The sequence below is a fragment of the Glycine max genome, chromosome 12 (genome assembly GCF_000004515.6).
Source record: "Glycine max cultivar Williams 82 chromosome 12, Glycine_max_v4.0, whole genome shotgun sequence".
NCBI classification, from domain to species: domain Eukaryota; kingdom Viridiplantae; phylum Streptophyta; class Magnoliopsida; order Fabales; family Fabaceae; genus Glycine; species Glycine max.
This window is the reverse complement of record NC_038248.2, coordinates 5,527,703-5,550,774: the sequence shown is the minus strand read 5'-3', so window position 1 is coordinate 5,550,774 and position 23,072 is coordinate 5,527,703. Positions and strand designations below refer to the sequence as shown.

The 23,072-nt window shown below is 32.8% G+C and overlaps 1 protein-coding gene across 5 annotated transcripts; it reads right to left on the bottom strand.

Annotated features, from left to right (window-relative positions):
* Positions 1–377: 377 nt before the first annotated feature.
* Positions 378–21,212, bottom strand: LOC100804524 (phototropin-1). 5 transcript variants are annotated; one of them, XM_014764563.3, is made up of 26 exons: positions 20,968–21,212; positions 20,605–20,784; positions 20,187–20,512; positions 18,463–19,115; positions 17,215–17,397; positions 14,795–14,886; positions 13,138–13,417; positions 12,490–12,709; positions 12,294–12,364; positions 11,805–11,911; positions 11,426–11,475; positions 11,211–11,315; positions 10,887–10,946; positions 10,719–10,808; positions 10,155–10,231; positions 9,538–9,622; positions 9,255–9,335; positions 8,622–8,725; positions 8,109–8,158; positions 7,660–7,766; positions 7,435–7,557; positions 6,990–7,041; positions 6,335–6,447; positions 1,079–1,219; positions 876–980; positions 378–599 (listed from the first exon to the last, which is right to left on the bottom strand). In XM_014764563.3, exons 4-25 carry the CDS (start codon positions 19,101–19,103, stop codon positions 879–881), a joined length of 2,934 nt encoding a protein of 977 aa, XP_014620049.1. In that variant the 5' UTR covers positions 19,104–19,115; positions 20,187–20,512; positions 20,605–20,784; positions 20,968–21,212; the 3' UTR covers positions 378–599; positions 876–878. The 5 variants fall into 5 exon arrangements, with proteins under 5 accessions (XP_014620049.1, XP_006592247.1, XP_006592248.1 ...); XM_006592184.4 differs by lacking the exon at positions 20,968–21,212 and having other exon boundaries at positions 20,605–20,859; XM_006592185.4 differs by lacking the exon at positions 20,968–21,212 and having other exon boundaries at positions 20,187–20,280; positions 20,605–20,859.
* Between the last annotated feature and the right edge of the window lie 1,860 nt (positions 21,213–23,072).

The window sequence follows — 23,072 nt, the reverse complement described above, 5'->3', positions numbered from 1 at the left end:
GTAAAAAAAAATTGTCTTCTTATCTCTTGATTCTTTTGTTAATAAGTAATAAAGTGTTGTTATGCATTATGCTTCTAGATAATTCATCAATACATAATCTGTTAAGTATTCATGCATGGAGAAACGATTCTACTTCTTAAAACAGAGAAACAATACTCTTTCTTCTCATCACTTTTCAAGGGTAGGTAAGATGTCATGTCATGATTAAATGAGTTAATCGTACACAAATTAGTTAGAAGTGGTTAAAACAGTTTAGATAGGTCAATAAACGATTTGTTATTTTTTGGTGTATGGTATGTCATGTGGTGGAATTGTGGAAATAGTAAGGCACCGCTATCCATCGGCATCGCAATAAACCAGACAGAGAGAACGAAAGCGACAAGGAAAACACAGGATATATTAAGACAAAAAAGATTTACAACATCATCACTAGGTAACTTAGAAACACCACACCATTCATAACTTACAATGAACATTAACACAATCAAACTTGGATTCCTTAACTTGGCTACAATCGATTCAAGCACAAATATTGTGAACTTCGATTGCATAACTTGGCTACCACAGACTCGAGAACGCAAATAACTTCATACTTTAACCTGCAGTACAGTAGATAATAATTTAGCTAGTCACGAAAATTTTGAGTGTAGTGAGAGCATGAGAGAGATATGATAAAAATTGACTTAACTCAAAGTTAAACTTGGATTTGATATGAAATTTTCTTTTCAGCTCAATTAAAAAATTTGATTTTGTTACATATTTTTATTTATATATTTACTTCATACAAAAATAGAATTAATAAGAAGTTAGATAATATATATATATATATATATATATATATATATATATCTGCTCCTGTATGTGTATATAGAGACCTTTTAGAAGACGTTCATGTCCTCTTGCACTTGATTTTCAAATTTGGCTTCCTTTTCTCCTCCTTCAGTTGTCTCGAGGAGAGGAGCATCAAGCTCAGGAGGTTTCTGGTAACACAGGAATGTTTTACAAATCAAACATGCAATGACAATATGGAGTAGAGGATGAAGGAACACATAGTATAGCAATAGTTAACTCATGTTACCGTGCAACGAACTAGGGCCCAATTGACACCCCGAAAGAACGGATGGTTCTTAATTTCATTTGCTCCTTCTCTTGAACCCAATCTGCTTTTGGGATCTCTGTTCAACAACCGGTACATTAACTGCTTTGCACTGAAACTTACCTGCATCATTATTTTATCTTGTTCATTTACATATAGATGGATTTAAACTTTGGAGGTTTAATCATTCAGCATAATGCATAGTGTCTAATCAGATGAGATTTCCATAAGTATTCATGTGAAAGTCCAAATATGAGTTCTTAAAATTAAGCAAATTGTTATATTGTTTTGCAGTGTAGGTCAAAAGCATATTTTGTAGTTATGCATGATTAAAGGTCATATAGCGAGGAGCCTTAGTTTTTCTATGCATGATTAAAAGGTAATTGAATGTTTTTATTTTAATCCAAAGTCCCACATGTTAACTATAAATCCAATTCGACATCAATGGTTCATATTTCAATTTCTTTTACATTTTGATCGTTGAACTTCCAAGAAAATGACTTCTTTTTACAAGAATATAGGGAGACTCAAGTTCTGTTGAAGATGTGACTATAGGAACGGTCTAACAAACTTCAGTAGATCAGATCTTTATGTTATATTTTAGGAAAAATAAAAGTCACGTTGAGTGATAGGATAAAGTTATTTTAGTCCTATTCTCTAGACATGACCGGTTAGTGATTTTATCTCTATGTTAGCAATTATTTTTTTATTTATTATTATGTTTATAAATATGTTGTTTCATATCTAAATAAATATAAGTCTTTGTAGTCTCAATTTCCCCTACGTTCTCTTTCATTCTTTAACACTTTATATCTGTTGTTATTAACAAAAAATAACAAATTAGTATCAGAGCTCTTATCTTTAAGGGATCTATGAATTGAGAGAAACCGTAATGGAGGGAGAAACATTATACACGAATTATGGGCTGAAAGAATGACCACTCATCTTGAAGCATTGGATCTTTGGGAGGCAATAGAAGAAAACTATGATGTCCTTGAACTACCTTTAAATCCAATGGTGGCTCAGATGAAGAATCACAGAGAAAGGAAGACAAAAAGGCTAAGGCTAAAAATTGTTTTTTCTCTGTTGTGTCAAAAATCATTTTTACAAGAATTATGAACTTCAAGTCTGTCAAACAGATTTGGGATTATCTCAAATCAGAATATCAAGGCTGTGAAAGAACCAAAGGCATGCAAGTACTCAACTTGGGTAGAGAAATCGAGATGTAGAGCATGAAAGAGACTGGAACAATCAAAGGCTACACTGACCGGCTGTTAGGCATAGCAAATAGAGTGAAGCTTCTTGGGAAGGACTTTTCTAATGAAAGAATAGTGCAAAAAATCCTGGTCATTGTACCTGAAAAGTATGAACTGAAGATATCAGCATTGGAGGAGTCAAAAGACTTGTTAACCATCATCTTGGGAGAACTGATAAATGCTCTACAGGCACAGGAGCAAAGAAGAATGATGAGACAAGAGGAGGTGGTACAAGGTGCTTTTCATACGAAAGCACAAAATTCAAGAGGTGGCAAAGATAAGAAGAACAACAAATGGAGGAACAAAAAACCAGAAGGCTCCAACAAGCAGCAAGGTGAGACCTTTCCTCCTTGTCTGTATTGCAAAAAGACAAACCATCCTCAAAGAAAGTGTTGGTGGAAGCCAGATGTCAAGTGTAGAAATTATGGCAATATGGGACATGTAGAGTGAATATGCAAGTCTAAATCGGAGGAGGCAAAGGTGGCTGCGGAGGAACAAGAAGATGAGCAACTCTTTGTTGCAACACGCTTTGCTACAAGCAATAGTTCCAGTGATTCATGGTTGATAGACAGCGGTTGCACAAACCATATGACCAACAACCTGAAGCTCTTTAAAGAGCTTGACAAAACCATTGTTTCCGAAGTAAAAATTGGAAATGGTGATTTCATGTCAGTCAAGGGAAAAAAGGACTATTGCTATTGAAAGCTTGACAGGTTTGAAATATATCTATGATGTCTTATATGTGTCTGACATTGATCAAAATTTGCTTAGTGTTGCCCAGCTTGTAGAGAATGGATTCAAAGTTATATTTGAAGACAATTGGTGCTTGATCAAAGATGCAAAGGGCAAAGACGTATTTAGGGTAAAAATGAGGGCTAAAAGCTATGCTCTAAATTTGATGGAGGAGGAGCAAATAGTTTTTTCAAGCATGATCACCAATGTTGAACTATGGCACAAAAGGCTTAGACACTTCCATCTTGTTGGACTTTTATACATGCAAACAAATGCCTTGGTGAAAGATGTGTTAATGCTTGAAGATAAGTTGGCTGATTGCGTGGCTTGCCAATTTGGTAAGCTAGTCAGAAAATCATTTCCTCAATCAGCTTGGAGAGCAACTCAAAAGATGCAATTGGTTCACACAGATGTTGGGGGACCTCATAGAGTATCATCTTTAAATGATAATAAATACTATATTACATTTATTGATGATTATACCAGATTTTGTTGGATTTATTTCCTTAAATCCAAGACTGAGGTTGGTAACATTTTTTGGAAATTTAAAGCATTGGTGGAGAATCAAAGTGGTTGCAGGTTGCAAACAATAAGGTCTAACAACAGGAAGGAATATATAAATGATGTTTTTGATAAATTTTATGAAGAAGTTGACATTAAGCACCAAATCATCGTATCTTACACCCCACAATAGAATGGTGTGAGTGAGAGAAAAAATAGAAGCATCATGGAGATGACAAGGTGTATGATGCATGAAAAGGAGTTGCCAAAGAAGTTATGGGTGGAGACTGCAAACACTACAATATTTTTGCTTAATAGACTACCTACAAGAGTTTTGCATAGAAAAACTCCATTTGAAGGTTGGTTTGGTTACAAACCAGATTTATAAAATCTAAAAATCTTTGGTTGTGTTTGTTTCTCTTATGTTCCACAGATTAAAAGGGACAAACTTGATAAGAAGATAGAACCTGAAGTTTTCATTGGATACAACAACACTTCCAAAGCTTACAGAATTTTTCAACCTCAAAATGGAAAAATTCTTATGAGTAAAGATGTCAAATTTATGGAAGATCAACAATGGAATTGGGGTGAGCCAATAAGAAAGCAGCTACCATAAATCCCACAGTTCCTTGATGGTGTTGTAGATGAAATTCCTATCAGAGGTACAAGATCTTTATTTGAGATGTATCAAAAGAGTAATGTAGTTGTCTTAGAACCTGCAGAATTTGAAGAAGACAAAAAGGATGACAAGTGGATAAATGCTATGAAGGAAGACTAAAGATGATCGAAAAAATGACACGTGGGAGCTAGTGGACAGACCTCAACACAAACAACCTATAGGGGTCAAATGGGTTTATAGAACCAAATTCAATTCAAACGGTTCTATAAATAAATACAAGGCCAGGTTGGTGGTGAAAGGCTATACTCAGATGTTTGGAGTGGATTTTTCAGAAACCTTTGCTCCAGTTGCACGCCTTGATACAATTAGAATGCTACTTGCCTTAATTGCACATAAAGGGTGGAAAGTTTATCATTTAAATGTAAAATCTGCTTTTCTAAATGGTTACTTGTAGGAGAAGATTTATGTAGAGCAACCTGAGGGATTTCAAATCAAAGAAGAGGAGGAGAAAGTTTACAAGTTGAAAAAATCCTTATATGGTATTAAGCCTGATACAACAGGATAAATGATCATCTTCAAGATCTTGGATTTGTCAAAAGTCCAAGTAAGGCTGCATTGTATGTGAAGTTGGTAGATGCAAATTTAATCATTATTGTTGTCTATGTTTATGATTTGTTTGTGACAGGAAGTGATGAGAAACTCATAAAGGAGTTTAAAGCTGAAATGCTTAAAGCATTTGAAAAGATAGACCTTGGCTTAGTGAGTTTCTTTTTGGGAATGGAGGTGAAATAAGATCATGATGGAATCTTCATTCGCCAAAAGAAATATGCAAGGGAAATACTCAAAAAGTTTCATATGGAGGACTACAAAAGCACTACATCTCTAATGAACCAAAAGGAGAAATTTAGCAAGGATGATGGAGCTGATAAAGTTGACAAAATGCATTACAGAAACTTGATTGGTTGATTAATGTATCTTACTGCTACTAGACCTGACATTTTGTTTGCAGTAAGTATACTTTCAAGGTTCATGCATTGTGCTAGTGAAGTACATTTTCAAGCTACCAAACGAGTTGTTAGATATATTAAAGGCACTTTAGACTATGGTGTGATGTACTCTCATTCTCATAATTTTAAATTTCATGGATACTCTGATAGTGACTGGGCAGGTTGTATTGATCACATGAGAAACACCTCTGGTTACTGTTTTTCTTTTGGTTTTGGAGTTTTTCTTGGTGTTCTAAAAAGCAAGAAGTTGTAGCTCAATCGATTGTAGAAGCAGAGTATGTAGTTGTTGTTGCTGCAGTGAATCAGGCTCTTTGGATTAGGAAAATCATGACAGATTTGCATATGGAACAAGAAGAAAGCACACAGATTTTTGTGGACAACTAGACTGCAATCTCAATTACTAATGATCCGGTGTTTCATGGCAAAACTAAGCATTCAAGATAAAGTTTTTTCTTCTAAGAGAGGTTCAAAGGGAATGAGAAGTGAAGTTACTGCACCGCAAAATAGAGAATCAAAGTGTTGACATTCTGACCAAGGCACTTCCAAAAGCCAGATTTGAATACTTGAGACAATAGCTTGGAGTTTGCAGTTCCAAAGTTAAGGAGGAGTGTTGAAGATGTAATTGTTGTAACTATCTAACAAACTACAATAGATCATATTTTTATGCTATTTTTTAGGAAAAATGTTGACGAATAGGATAAAGCTGTTTTAGTTTAGTCCTATTCTTTAGGCATGATCTATTAGTGATTTTATCTCTCTGTTAGCAGTTTTTTTTTATTGTTATATTTATAAATACGTTACTTCATATCTGAATAAATATAAGCCTTTGCGGTCTCAGTTTCCTCTGCGTTCTCTTTCATTCTTTAACACTTTATATTTGTTGTTATTAGAAAAAAACAAGTTCCACCAAGAAATATAAAAGTTCTACTGTGAGTAGATATATTCAGACACTAGTGACAGAAGGAATCTATGCCACACCAGGGTATATATTCTAAGCATCAAACGTGACTATTAAGTTGCATTAATTACTGCTTCATCTAGTTTGAAGAACTATTGTCACACAGAAACAATATGTACTAAACAACCAGTGTGCACATTAGGCTGTGCAAGAGAACAACCTCACCTGTTTACTTTTGGGAAATTTAAGGTCCTTGTGGAGAATATTTGTAAATGTTCTTTGCCTAGTCTTTCCCCTGAATGGTGTATACCCATAAAACATTTCATATAAAAGAATTCCTGAAAAAAGTAAGGCATGCAGTCAAAGTATGTTTTTTAGTGTATCCGTGTGTCTTTTATGTGAAAGAGACCAATAGGTTAAGTTTCGGCCATTAAATTCAATTAATGACAATCCTTATCATTAGAATTGAGAAAGATGCAATCAGGATGAATGTTTGTCTTTAGCATTTCAAAAATCTTTGTGATTAACTTTTTTTTTCAATTCATTCTCTCAATATCATAAAATCTAATCGATTGAGGAAAAATGGGCATATGCCAAATAAAAAAAAGGGTGAAAAAAACAAGGAATTAAGAAAACGAAAAAGAATTAACCTCAACTCATAATAGAATACCATATGTAGAAAAGACAGGTAGAATGATATTGTTGGATTCAATTAAGGTAAAATAGTTTTCACTGATAGAACACCGAACTTTTTCTAATATAAATACTAGTATATCCACTACACAATAAATATACAATGCATTCTATTTTTTTTTTTAGTTTTTCAAAATTGATTTAGTTGCCTAATAGCCTTTATTTATTGTAAGAATTAAAGAATTACCAAGAGCCCACCAATCCACAGCACTTGTATGGCCTGAACCCGTTATAATTTCCTGCACAAGCATTAAACATTTGATCTGTCAATTACAATTTACAATTTGAGAGAAACAAAAAGTTCAAGGACATGAATGCAATAATTTGTAAGTCCACCAGGATCCCACCACCAGCCCTTGAAAAACGGGATCTTTAATTGTGATAAGAAAATGCGTGTCTAATTGGCAAGCTTATCGAGAATGATTGTACAAACAAACTGCAAGTCCTCACCTTCTCCTCTAGCGTATCAAGAATAAAGACTATACCACAGAACTTCGTATACTTCTAACAGATTCAACTTGATCTTTCAAATTATAAAGTGAAACATGTTAACTATATCATGCATGCTTCCATAAGAATTTGAATCTAGAAATGATTTTCTGCTCAAGAAATAATGTCCAGAAACAACGAACCGGAGCTATGTACTCTTCAGTCCCCACAAAAGAATTTGATGCTCTCATAGGTTCAGCCATAAATATTGGAGCGTGTGGGCCTTTCTGAGCTTTCTTCTTTTCATTTATAACTGGAACTAGAAGCTGTAAAGAGTGCAGACATAACATAAATTTGTTTCAGTAGAGTTAAAAAGTATTACTTCTAAATAAAAACTTTATCATCTGTAGTTCTTGTCTCTAAGATACCTGTGGTTTGCAAGATGTTAAACATGACAAATCAAAATCTGTTAGAGACACATGTCCACTGCTTTGTAGTAACACATTTTCTGGCTTCAAATCCCGATATATTATCCCTGTGAATTCTCACCAAACAATATTATTATATTAGATGTTGTCTGAATGTCTTAAATTAATATATGTAAACATAAATTTTAAGTAGCAAGATTTCTTGCTAGGACAGAATTTCACAATAAGAAAGGATCATATATTGCTACTAGGTCAATTTATAACATCTAATAATTGGAGAAAAATATTTGTGAACATCTGATGATTGCCGTTTGATGTATTGATGTGAGGAAAGATTTTGTCAATCAAACACTTCCAAAGTTGAAAAGAAGTTCACAAATTAAAAGGTAACACACTCATTGTCCAAAAAATATTGTTACCATGTGTATGGGTGATGAATTTGAACCTACCTTGACAATGAAGATACTCCAACGCAACAACTACTTCAGCGGCATAAAATCTATTATTATCAAGCACATTATGTCAGCTAAAGGAAAGGAGAGAAACACTAGTAACTAACACTGTTGAAGAAGGATCATCTGCTTTAATAGTGGGTATATACAACTATTTAATAAAGTTGTAGTAAAACATATATGTGTATGTATATAAAGGTTAAATCAATTTTTATTAAGGAAAGGTTTGATGGTAAAACGATTGACGAAAGTTTTAGGTTGAGTAGAAAAACAGATTTATGAAAAAAGGAATACATATCGAGGGACTCAATTTATTGTGATTGACATAGAAACACTTGAGGCTTGCCGTTTTCCCGATAAGTATACAAGAAGATAATTTAGCAGTTATGAAAATAAAGAAAAAGTTGGGATTGTTTTCTAACCTCCCCTTCCCTATTATCAATTTTGATTGCCTTCAAACTAAAGTTGTAATAAACATCCATAAATACTTTGCATAGTAGCATAATATACCTCACTGCATCTTCCCTGAGAACCTTAGCTGGCTGTCGGTCAAGAAGAAGGAATAGTTCTCCACCAGAACAATAATCAGTTATCAAGCAAACATGTGTCTTCGTCTGCAAATTAATCAAGTTTCAAAGAATTTTCAATTTCATTTTATTGTAAGTAGTAATGTATGCATCTTTTGTTATCTAGTAATTAGAAAGTTTTGAATTAAATGAAATAGGAAATAAAGGCATAATGGAAAGGGAATATGATGTGTGAAACCATCCTCCATGAAAGCAAGGGTGTATATTAAAGAGCTTGTGTGTTGTGACAATTTGCACTTTTTAATCACAGGCTAGAAGAGAGTGGTGGCAGGGTGAGTGATCATTCTTCAAGAAATCATAAAGATCCTGATGTTTCTCCAGTCTCTAGAAATTAACAACTACTGACAGAAGATGTAAAATCTAACTAATTCAAGTTATTTACTCTTATATTCAGTTGGTAGTTATATTTTAGCCCTAAGGACAGTTGATAGTTAAGTTCAGTTTTTAGAGTTCAAGAACTCATATTGTACTTGTATCTGCAACCAATGATAGTTTTAGTTCCAATTTCATTATTCTCTATAACTATCTTACTTTGAAGTGCACTAGAGTTACAAACCTGAAAGGAAGCATATAATGCAGGAAGAAAAGGGTGGTCCAACATGTCGAGTATCTCTCTCTCTGTGCAAGCTCTATGCACCTGTAGTTACAGTTACTGTTAAAAGTGACCCACTAGGACAAAATTGTTTTAATTAACTGAAAAATTAAAAGGAAATACCAAAAGGCAAAGAAAATAAAGCCAATACAGTTTTGAACAATTTCTAAGTAAACATTTCTAAAACTATTGATGGTAGGAGGTGACAAGTAAAAACAAAAAAATGTCAAATAAATATATTCTGTACCTTGTTACGATTGAGCATAACACCCTTCTCCATTGCCTTCATGGCAAAATAATGACCAGTTTCGCCTAGCTCCACCAGATAGACACTGAAAGACAGTACACAAGTGATATAATAACATTGCCCCAGATGCTTGATTGGAAAAAATAATGAACAGAGAAAAACTTCACAATGAAGAAATTCTTGTCAAGGTTTTAGAAATTCAAAAAAGAAAATCCAGCTAATCAACAGACTAGTTCATCTATGAGTCTCTAATATATGCCAAAATTTCGTTGAAGAAATATTATACTTACTAGTTTAAAAGCGCTCATTACACCAAGAAACATAGATGGTTGTACTTATCTGGTAAGTGGGCAAATGCTTGGAGCAATGAAATCATTTAAAAAATTTAAGTTCATAAGTGGTTGTTGCAGCTGAAAATTACAATACTGAAAGGGATTGAACATATTATGAAAGTATAGTTTCAGGTTTTGATTCTTAGGTCCCACGTCATATGTTTCCAGCGCATCACAGTCATTTAGTTACAATTTATTTCAGCGACCAATTAATTTAAGCCTCATGCTACATGTTCATGCACATTTCAAATGTTGGGAAGTTGAAAAGAGAATCAGGAAAAAAACCTGCCAGTATCTCCTGATCCCAAGGGTTTAACTGGCCTAAAATGATTCAGGCCTATCTGCTCTCCACTATTTAGGATCTGCAAAACCATGGTCACATAATCAGTTTGCAAAATGTAACTTACAGGAGATATTCAAAAAGCGACTGGGATGAAAATTTAAAATATAACAACCATATAGACAGAGAAGTATCTTTGATGTCATGTTTACCAATTCAAGTAATCTTCAATAGAATACATAATTAAAAAAATCTAAAAAAATAGAAAGATAAAAATATTTCTATTCTTCAAAAAATGAAATCTGAAAAAGAAAGTCACATAATCATAATATTCGAATCTATTGTGGGGTTGAAAAAAAAGTAAAATAGTCTAGTAAAGGCAAGACAAGAATGGAAGCCAGCAAAAATGTCAAATGGGACATGTTGAAATGCTCACCATATATGTCGAGTTAGTTGTTTATGGTCATACTTTGTACTAGTACTTTCTGAATCTTTAATAAGTTAATAGCATTACCGAGAAATACTGGAAAGTATGACATAATTTCAACTACATAAGTATTGAGTAATACCTGCTGAATGGCTTTCCAAGCAGCTTCATCCCTCCTATGAGGCTTGGGGTGAACCACTTTTGAATGATTCATCCATAAATCTTCTGGTTTCTGAAGGTAGCCAAAAGATTGTGAGAAAAATTGAATGCAAAAGCTTTTCAGAGGAAACTGATAGTCAGGAGACATTACCATATTAGCATCTGGAAGTTCTCTCAGTGCATCATCAACATTTTCCGCAGTATCTTTTACCTGAGGATGAATGTCAAATAAACTTGTTATAACTTGGAATACAAAGCATAATAAATTGAACAAGTTTCCTTCTATTACAGATAATACCAACAAATTATATCCAAAATTTTCTCTTTGGTCATAATAGAGGAACTGTAGGCTTTTATTTTTATAGACTTCAAATTAAAAGCCTCTATTTGGATATGTAGTGATGTTGAAAACCAACAGAAAATTGGAGATTTCAATATATGTTCAACTAATGAAGCACTTGGATAGAAAACAAACCAATTGTTCTCCCTCTTTTGCAGTATCGTCAGCAATGCGGTTGTGAAGTGGCTCCACATGTTGACTACCATCAAGTTGAACTCCAATAAAATATTGTACCTCTCCCTGTTAAACAAAGAAAAAGAGAAACAAGTTAACCATGGTTTCTGTTAGAAGGTTTGGTAAATGGGATATGATTAACTACAAAAAACAAAAGTTGTTATCATAAACTGTACCTTCTGATCACGCATAGGCTGCAAATGAAACAAGTTCCAGAACTTTTTACCTGAATTGGGCAGAATAATATTAGCAACCATATTTAGCTTCAAGTTGTTAAATAGTCATTTTCCTTTGAAAACTATGAAAAGGATTCATGATATGAAAACAAGGATATTTGTGAAATTATTGAACTGTTTTTCATCTCCTACAGTCCTACTACTCATACAGGTTATTCATGGAAAGATACGGTGACAATAACATTTTTGTTTCTTCTGAGAACTTTTTCATCATATACTGCTATACGAATTATTCATGTAACACCTACAAAATCCAATCTAAAATAAATTAGCCTATTGAACTGGGTCCACGTATATATAGAGCATTAAATAAGCTTACCACTCTTCGTATAATTAATAAGCTGCACGGTAACGTCAGTTTGATTGTCAATAGCCTCTCTAATTTTTCTCACTGTTGCTGGATCAGTTTCAGGGCCTTGCAAAAACCTATATCACCAAGTAGAATATAAATAAATACCACTGATTTTCGGCAACACCTTCCAGATCATATCCTGGTATATCAGTCTTCGGAAGCTTTTACAAACAAAATTAAATTTGTATTTCTAGCGTCCATCTGGCATTAGTAAACTTGTCTTGTAATAATTTTAGAGTTTAGTTTCCTCAAGTTTTCGGTATTTGCTTTATATGTATTCTGTATGCAACAGTTGCACTCCTTTTTATAGAATTTTTCGGTTGATCCTTCATGGAAGCATTCATAATCCGGTAAATGAAGCCTGAGGTAAAGCTGGAAGCACCTATTTACAATACTCAATTTCTGTGTTTTGATATTCATTTTCATGGTTATTATATATTAATATTTAAATCACACCTGCAATTTCTTCCCAAGATTTCTTCACGACTATACTCTGTAAGCTCCAGGAAGCTATCAGATGCAAAAATCTGGAAAACCAAATAAAAACGTAATCGTCTTAAGCTCATCTCTAGTACACGAATTAATCCCATAGAGAAATTCACCATTTTTGTTGCATTGGAGTATTAAATGGTATCAAAAAGGATCATCTTACAATGGGGTTGTCCGGCAGCCTTGGATCAGTGATGACAAAGTTCTTCTCAATACGTTCAAGTGTGGTAGCAAGATCAAGACCCTTTCTCTTTTCCTTCTTCTGTACTTTGCCATCAAAACTTTCAGGCCTCTCATCATCCTCATCACTACTCTCAGAGCTGTTCTCTACAACTGCTTCATCATTGAAGCTTCCAAAGTTAGACTGGCTTTTCCTGATGAACCTGAAACATAGATATATAGAAATTAGACAAAGTTGAAATATAGGACCAAATGTACATTGCATATCATATTATATATAAAACTTGTAGAAATCACTCAAAAACTAGTTTAAAAAAAACTATATTATGAGATGATCATGCCCCATGAAAGAAAACTAGTATTTTTAAAAGAATTTAATTAGAATATACTGATAGAGTAAAAGTTTTTTTTACCTTGTTGTCTGACCATGAATTGTCATTTCTAATAAAAATTAATGACTTTTGTAATAGTTACTTTAAAAGGAATACATAGGGAGAGATTTCTAATTGGCTCACAGATGTAAAATCTCACAATGTATCAAAATTAAACTATATTTAAAAATAGTTCAAAAACTAGTGATTTTGATGTATAACTTAAGTAAATAAGCATGAATATGTATATATATATATACCCCATGAAAGAACGGCGACGAGAGCTCTTGTGTTTCTTTTCAGGTAGCTCAGTGATTCTCTCCATTGAACTTCTGTCTCCAGCATGTGATTTTCGTCTAAAAGAAGCGACACTCTCAGATTTTCTCCTAGATGACTTTTCTGGCGGTTTGTCTTGTGCATCATCACCGGATGCTGACTTTTTGATCATGGGACGCCCTGCTGATTCACTCAGTGCACGAGGCCTCCTCACAGCCAGCAACAACTCAGATACTGTACTATTTGCCTTCTCTTTCTGACGAGCTGCATCACCAATGCGCAACCAGCTGTTAGTTTAGTTGTTGAAAGACCCCAAGAGTTCAACACCTCGTTAACACTCATAATTTTTCTTTATCATTCTCTTTTTATCAAAACTATCACCCATCATGTCTGCATTTCTCTCTCATCTATTTCTACTTGGATAAAAATAAATGGACACCCAATGCTAAAAGAGAGATAGAGAGAGATCAGAGACAAATACAACTATGATAGTTGTGATATGATAGGATAGAAAGAGAGATATAAAAAGTAATTAGAGGTGTTAAGGGTGTTTGATATTTATGTACACTTCTACTTACTTTTCTCCTTACATAAATTATTAACCTCAAATAGCATTTATATTAATTCAATACTTCATTTTTCGTTTCATTAACATTGTTATAGTTCTATGAGGAATATGTTTGGTTTCACGTATACATGGCTGAACCTTCAGTCTTGCGTTAATCAAACTTCATTTTCATTGACCATCATGTTTGGTAATTTGGGTGGTCTAGACTCAAGTTATGTTGGAAGCTATTTCTAATAGATTTTGCATGCATCCACTCTAACTTGAGTCCATAAATTTATTTCACACATACCCTTGAATGGCAATAGAATATAAAATGTATATATGGATATTAAAACTCATTTTGGTAATTATACACCTAAAATCAATTTTGATGGCAAGTTTTCAAACAAATTTGTATGACAAAAATTGCATTACAACGGATCCACATTTACTTTAAATATATAAATATACGACCATTCAAAATCAATTATATAAACGCGTATCTAAATAGACACTATGTTTTAATTAGATAAATTTCTCAATAAATTATAATAATAGAAGAAAATAAGAAGATAAAATAAATTAAACTTCTTTCATAAATTAAAATTAGATAATGCATAAGTTAATATCAATTTTATGGAAAAACTATGATAAAACTTTTACAAATTAATTTATGTATAAATTAATTTTAACTTATAAAAATTAATTTTATTTTATCTTCTTATTTTCTCCTATAAATATTTATTGAGAAATTTATACAAAGAGCACCTTAATTAACTTCTTGCATAAATACACCTACAAAGGTATGTCTCGTATGACTGCTTTTATTGATCAGACAAATTCTCGGAGGCACACTAGATGTAATTTCTTTTTTCACTACCATGTTATAGGCCCACTTGATGCAATATGATCAACTATAGATTAATTTGTTAATTATATGCCTAATTTAATTATTTAAAAGTAATCTAATTATTTTTATTAAAAAATTAAATAAAAACTGGGCAAACTCAATAATGTATTTATTCATTAAATATGTTACATAATTTGAGGTTGTACAATTCTTAAAAATAGGTTAGAATGTCTCCAATACATACCATCGTATCGAATCAAGGATTCGGGCAATCCATTGGGACGTAGCATCTTCTCCTTAGCCCCCTCTGTATGCTTGCTAACCTCCACTTGCATTCTGCCACCATATCCCATTTCCATACAGAGAAAATACTTCCCATAAGCTCAAAATAATACATAATAGAAAGAATTAAAAAAAAATACTACATAAAGAAATAGTAATAACGTTTTTTATTATTAATTTTTTTAAAATAATGGATTTCTTTTCATTTTAACATGAATTTTATAAAATTTACGCAACAATAAATGTTCAACAGAATACGTGTGAGCATTTTTTTTTTTGTTGGAATATAACTGTTCTAAAATAAGGGAACCAGTATTAAAAATAAATAAGGAAATATAATTGTTAATAAAAAAAATAGATAATTAGAATTATGATCAAATAGACACACATATATAAGACATAATAAAATTATATAAATTTCAATAATTATTTATTTTAATTAGTAGTTATAGCTCTGAAACTCTGTTTCTTTTTCCTACTAAAAGTGAGAGACTCAAATCTTGTATCAGACAATGATGCATGCTACCGCTCCATTACATCGAGACCCACGTGCAATTATAAGTTGTAAAAGAATTTTTTTTTTAAAAAAAAAGGAGACCCACGTGCAATCAATATGCCCTCTTTCTGTCTCCTGTTTGTCAATCACATGCAATCAATGCCAAATAATGAATAATTCAGTTTGAAAAACAGTAACAAAGATATGGATTTAAAGAGATCCATCTGGCTTAAAATATAAAATATTTGGGGAAACAAATATTATCTTATCTCGATAAGGAGATTCTTATTCATACCAAGTCCAGCAATATTTCCTTTTCTAGTCACATATCAGGTTGGCGTGAGCGTAAGCAACTATTTACCTCTTTTTAAGTGCTAAACAATCTCTAACATCAGTAATTTGTAAGTGTTAAAAGATTTAAAATTATCTGTTAGAAAAAAGGATTTAGAATTAAACATTTATGGCAAGCGCCTAGTGTCTACCCATTAAGGATAGATTCATAAATACTAGGGATAAGTATATATTTATGCCATGCCCAACTAAATTCAAATGGATCATTTATATACCCTAAAAAAACAAGAGGAACTTTTCTCTTGATTTTAACTATTTCAGTTGAGGTACCAAAAACAGAAACTACTATGATTGGACTGTCCGTTTTTATGTTACATCAACTTAGTTCATATATTTTTCAATAAAAAAAAAAAAGTTAATAGATGTAGTCATATTGAGATATGTTTCGTCGATATTTTAATCAACATTCTGCATTCACATAAGTTTTCTGGCAAATTTGGATTCAAACAATTGTAACATTAGGTGACAAAATTCATAAAAAGAAGGAATACATTTTCTGGGTGTAATTGGCCTCTCCTACATTCTATCTGTATCCAAGTAATTTTTATACGGCAAACGAAATTGATAAAGAACCCAGATAGGTGAATGGCCTGACGCATCAGATTTGAGATAACACACATTTGTCATTTTTTTAAACCATGCATTTTTGGTTCTTTAGTAGAATATAAGGTATTCCTACATATCTTTCAGCTGACTAGAATTAATTCTTATTCCACAATTTAGTTATATTTAAAGTTTATCGTTCCACACCAAAAATATATTTTAAGTGGATCAAACTCAAATATAATAAAATAAATCCAAGCTATATAGTGTTTACCCTCAATAGATAAACAGAATATTTTTTTTTCCATTTAATTAAGAAAAAAATGATAGATATTATATAAACAGAATATTTTTTCCATTAGAATGTAGATATTTAGACCATGACCAACCAACAATAGTGACCCAAAAAAACATTACATTATATAGCTAGTGGGATTTGGAAGTTTTTCTGTTAGCGGATATGTCAGGATCATTCAATTATAAAGATAAATAAAAATAATATAATAGCATGTATAGCCCAAATTTTGTACTAATTAAAGTTATCAAGAAGACGGATCCTCATATAATGAATGGAAACAATAGACATAACAGTGGGCGCTGTTTGGCATTTTCTAAATGAAAACGATATTATATATGGAGTGGTCATTATCAGTGTAGAGAGTGAACTGAAATTGATCCAGCTCGCCCCTCCCCTTCTTATCTTAAAAATTGCAAAGGACACATTGTGAACAATGACCAAACCAATGAAAAGTCAATTTGTTGTCACTATAAGGTCCCAACCAGGCCATAAGCCACAATAATTAAAGACAACAATAATACAATACAAAAGGAAAAAGAGAGAAATGAAGAATACAGGATTGAATAATGAATAAGATGTTACTAATATTATTCGTTAAAAAACTCAAAAGAAAAAATATTTTATCATAAAATTATAAGAAATCATAAACAAGTGAATGAGGAGCATAAAGAAAGTGTGTAGTAAGGTAACATACCCGATGAATTTGAGGACTCTTCCATCGTCGTCCTTGATAGGGGCAATAGTGAGAAGGTTCCAAAAGGGGGTGCCATCCTTCTTGTAATTGAGTAACCTTCCACAGTAAGTAGACCCACTTTGTAAAGCTTCCCTTATCTTTGCCACATCATCCGGATCCGTGTCTGCCCCCTGCATAAACCGACTGCCACCCACCCGCCCCGTTTTTTATTTTGTTACTCACTGTCGTTTTCCTTACAGTTATTACAGTTAAAGAGACCCTTGCGTATTGCTTTTCGTGTGGGTTCAATCATTAAAATCTTAATTATCTTTAGATAAATATATTTTACAAAAGGCTTATTTTGCTAATTTCACATTCTGAAATAAAGAAACTTATTTTATGTTTCTTCCCTTTTTATTCTAGCTACCATAAATACTTATGTCCAAACAAAATTCTTATTAATGGTCCATTAATCTCTATCACTTAAATATTTCCAATAAACAACCGAAATAATAATAATAACTCAATTGACATACCATAAGTTAAATATGGTTTTTATATATTTACATAAACTCAATACTTGCTTATAGAAATTTGCTGTGAGTGACTCCTATTTCATGGAAGAAAATTTTAAAATAAGATATTTTTTTCTTTAAAAAAAAATTGAGACTACAACTGGCATAATTAAAAGGAAGACTAAACATAAACATTTTTGTATGACTTTATTATTTATGCACTATTAGAATAAAGATTTTTAGAATATACCAAAATCATTATTAATGACTTTTAAAGTAACAATCAATAAATTTATCTCATATTACACTATATAACTGAATAAGACAAATGTTATTAACACATTTGTTAATATATTATTATTTTTTAACATTTTTTTTATTAATAATTACAAATTCTATTTATCACACATTTCATTTAATTAGACTCACTCACTATTTTACAATAAATTCTAACGTACAAGAAAAAAGGTGGATTAAGAGGATCGGAATGTAGTAGAAAAGAAAACTTTAATAGACCATTTCAAATTACTAGTGTGAATAATTATGACCAAAGTGATATGTAATGAAAAAAATTAATAACACTCAATCATATATTATGTATTGATTAGTTAAGATTATAATAGTCTTAATCACATAATTTTTCGTTAGAGAATATATTTCTAAGGTTCCTTATTCAATAATATAATTAATTTATTTTATATTTTTACACAAACTAAAAATATGTTTAACCATGAAAAAGTTAACGGTAACGTACCAGTTTCTCCCTATGACCTCCTTTGATGTATAGCCCGTCATCTTGAAAAACCCGGCACTGGCATACATGATCGGGTAATCGGGTTTGGTAGCGTCCGAAACCACGAACGTCTGTTGAAACGCCGACAAAGCGTCCCTCAGGTCCTCCGAAACCCTCGGTATTCCTCCCCGGTACTCCCTCCCGTCGTCGGAAGACTCGCCGGAGCTCCGAACCGAGTTGCTCGAGTCCCTCCTCGACCCGCCGGTCACCTTCGCGCTCGGCTCCTCCCCGCCGGAGGTCCGAACCTTCACTCCCTGCGGCTTCCCGGTCTCCGTGTCCGTCTTCAGCACCAGGCCCCACTCCGCCGCGCGCTTCGCGGCGTTGCCAACCTCCCCCACCGCCGCTGACAGAGACTCGCCCAGCACTGCGGCGAGCGTCGGCGGTGGAGGAGCGGAGTCCTTAAGCGCCATCCATGACGTGGCGGTCACCTCGTTAGTACCACCACATTGTTGTTGTTGTTGTTGTTCCGGTAACTCGTCAATCCACGTCTTCCACGTGGATTGAACACGCACAGGCGAGTTCACCGACTTCTCGGTGGAGTAAGAAGAAGAAGGGTTGAACACTTCGAGCGAACCTCGTTGGTCTCTTGGAAACGCCTCCATCCCTCTCACTCTCTGTACCATTCATACATACATGATAATTAATTAATTTCTCAAAAAATGGAATTAATGATGCAAATTACTTCATAATACTAAATCACTAGTTTTACTCATAATAATAAAACCCTGCACTTTGTTGTTGGATGAGAATTGAGATTCAGTTACAAGGACAAAGAAACTACCAACCTTGGTGAGGATTTAAAATAAAATTTACATATTGTCTTCCAACAAATGAAAGACTTGAGAGCTGAAATTGTGAGGAAGAAAACTCAACCAGATGTATCAACCTGTTTGGCTCACTAAAGTACTAATTAATAATAAAATCTTCTTGCATGTTGTTGTGGGATGATAAATGAGATTCAGTTTGCACTGTTTGATGTGTACTTCAGAACTAACATATGATGTTGTCCGAGTATCATATCATGGTGGTGCAGTGTTAGTAATTTGAATGGCAAGGGCATGTGATAAGAGTGGGACTAGTACAGCGAATGATGAGTTGTGTGGGGCTTTTTGGTCATTTCAAGTTCGTTCCTTCGGATAATTGTGAGCACTGTCACATTTATTTTCAGGCTAGTTTTTGTTTGCTTGAGGGTGGGATATTGAAACGAGTGGTGGAGGTTGATGCAGTGTTTTTGCTTAAGAGGTACTTATAGGGGGGACACCAAATAATGCTTCGAAACTGAGACTAAGACAGTGTCTGGGTTTTATATGCTAATTATGCCAGAACACAAGTGTCCCCAATGGCCAGAGAAATCCCCAGATAAGAGGACACGTAATGATGGAAAAGAAATTAATTGGGATTGAAAGTAATTGATGGAAGCTGTGTGAGCGAAAAGTGTTGGAGAATTTCATGTCATCATCAATTTAGCAAACTAATCAGAATATATAACTTCCTAAATTGCATGATTTGATTAATAACTTATAAGCTGTCAGGATATAAATTGACATGGTACAAGGACAGTTGGAGAATTGTGAGGAAGGTTCAGAATTTAATTCCAGCATGAAAAATCATGTTAGATATGTGTGTGTGTGTGTGATTGGAAATATGCCACAGTATAATACACGACCAGACTAGGAAATTAGTACCTCTAGTTGTGCTGTGGTTGGGTCAGGAATTCTTCTGAAATTGGCAGGTGGTATGGGGTGTGTGAACTTGTGGCACTGCTTATTCTTCAAAGAACTAGCACACAATATAAACACAGAGAATTTGATTTCTAGAAATGGCTTATAATGCAGGAGGAGGACAGGTGGAATAAAAAGATGAAGGGTATAATTTGAATCATTGTTGGAAAGGTTTGGGTTCCCATCCCTGTGTATGGGAATTTCACATGGGACATGATGCCACTTTGCACGTATTCCTATAAGTGTCTACACTATACTGCAACCTTTTTCTTCACTTTGGTGGAGTCCTCCTAAAACATTTGAGACAAACAAAATTTTACAGTGTTGAGGAGCCAAACAATGACATATATCTTTTGATGCCTCTTCTTAACCTAGGTCTTACCTTCAATAATTTCTGGTGTCAGAACGTAATATTGACAGTCTGGGGGTTGTCAAGCAAGAAAAGCAGCAAGAACAGAGAACGTGGACACCATCTTAGTCTCCTCAAGCACGTTGATCTCTGCAGGCTGTGTACCCTCCTTTTGTTTCAAAGACAACACTGTTTGGTTTTCTATGTCTGAGGCTGTGGAATTATAGCCGAGGACAAATGCAAAATCAGACAACCATAATGGCAAATATCTACTCACTTTTGGGTTTCGAAAAACATATAGAATAATAATATATATCCACTATCTTGCGCAAGGGTAATTCTTTTGCATATCTAAGAAAAACAGTAGCTTGTTGAAAGGGCATGGTCACAACTCACAAGGATAAGCTTGAGAAATGGACAGATGAGAGCATGTTGGTAGACGCTGGATGATTCGTGACCACAAATAACCCTCTAGATTTTCAGTCAAGTGTATATTTTTTCCCCTTAAAAGTGGGCTGCAACTGGTGATTGATGTTTACCTTTTTTATGTAGTTCCCTGCTGAGTGATAAAATGATTGAAAGCGAAGTAGTTCTTTGATCAACTTCGTGATGTGAAGCATCAAGGATACCTAGGATAAGTGATCTGCTATCACTCAAATACCAACCATTCACAAATTACTCCGAATATCGCAAGAACAAAATTCTTGAACAAGGCAAAAACAGGAATATATATTATTGAGGTTAATTAAGTCAACTGTCCCTTCTGCTTTTATCTATGATGGTTGGATGAGAAGAGATTTGAATAAAGTCCTAAATCTCAATGACAGTAACAACTCTATGATACATTGAAACTAATTCGATCACTTCAAATTAAATTTTTATTAGTTTTTTTAGTTTCTGGTACATTATAAATTTTTATTTTATATAACTAAATTTTATGATTAATAAATACTTCAAATATGTAAATTTTATTATAGTTAAAAGTTATAATAAATATTTTTTAACTTATAAGTTATTTTTTAGATTTATAATAAATAATTTGTTTTTATGATATAATATTGTTTTTAATTATTGATAATTTCTTTAAAAAAATATTAAATTTAAGTTTTCTACAGATATTAAAAAAATGACAAGCAGTAGTTAAAAGAAGTGCTAACAATATTCTCGTCAAAGAAAAAAATGCAATCATTAAAGAATAATAGCTAATTACCCTTTTGTTCAGGGTAGTTATTCTAATATATATATATATATATATATATATATATATATATATATATATATAGAGAGAGAGAGAGAGAGAGAGAGGGGGGGGGGGGATTTGGGATGTTGGATAAAAAAATTTAACTTGTGTTATTTATGATGTCCAAAATACAAATTAATAGAGTTTTTTTTATACATAATTTTAATAAATTTACAAAATCAACCAGTTAGATGATACAGTAGGTGCCCTTTATCAGTCCACGAGATGTGATCATGTGCCTTCCCATGATTTATAATTTTTCATAAATTCTAAGTGTATTAGAAAGAATATGTTAAATATAGAACCATATTTCCAAAAAAAAAAAAAAGAATATGTTAAAAGGTGCCATAAGTCCTGCTTTATATAAATTAAAAGCTTTCACCAAAAAGAATATAAATTAAACTCCAAAAATAAAAGAAGAAAAAAAGATGTCAACTTTGGGTTCCTGAATGTGGGCTTCCCATATTTAAAACGGTTCAAAAGGTAATGTTTCTTAATTACAAATTAGTAGAGTTTTCTTTATACATAATTTAAAAAAACAACCAATTAGATGATACAGTAGGTGTTCTTTATCAGTCCAAGAGATGTGATCATGTGCCTTACCATGATTTGTAATTTTTGATAAATTCTAATTAATAGTGTATTAGAAAGAATATGTTAAATATGGAACCATATTTCCTATAAAAAAAAAAAACATGTTAAAAGGTGCCATATGTCCTGCTTTTATAAATTAAAAGCCTTTACCGAAAAGAATAAAAATTAAACTCCAAAAATAAAAGAAGAAAAAAAGATGTCAACTTCGGCTTCCTGAACGTGGGCTTCCCATATTTAAAACGGTTCAAAAAGTAATGTTTCTTTTAACAAAAATGATATTAAAATGGCTCAATTTTAGAACGGTTCAAAAAGAATCCTTCTATTTACACGCCGTGTTTCCTAACTACACTCCCGTACCCTTCCTCACCCATTATGACTTTTTTCTTAGAGAAGTACACCCCTTTTGCTTTCTAAAATTTATTTCTAGAATTACATATACCTATTCCAGAAATATATCTCCAGAACTATGATTCATTATTTAGGAGATAAACTTTTAGAATAGGTATATATTATTCAATAAAATATCACTTAAGAATTCAAATGATTGATGAGAAATAAAAAAAAAGATGATAAATATTTATTTTATACTCATTTTTATTAATCTTATTTTTATTATTCTTTAAAGTCTAACTTTAGACTATCTTCACCATATATTCATTATATAATA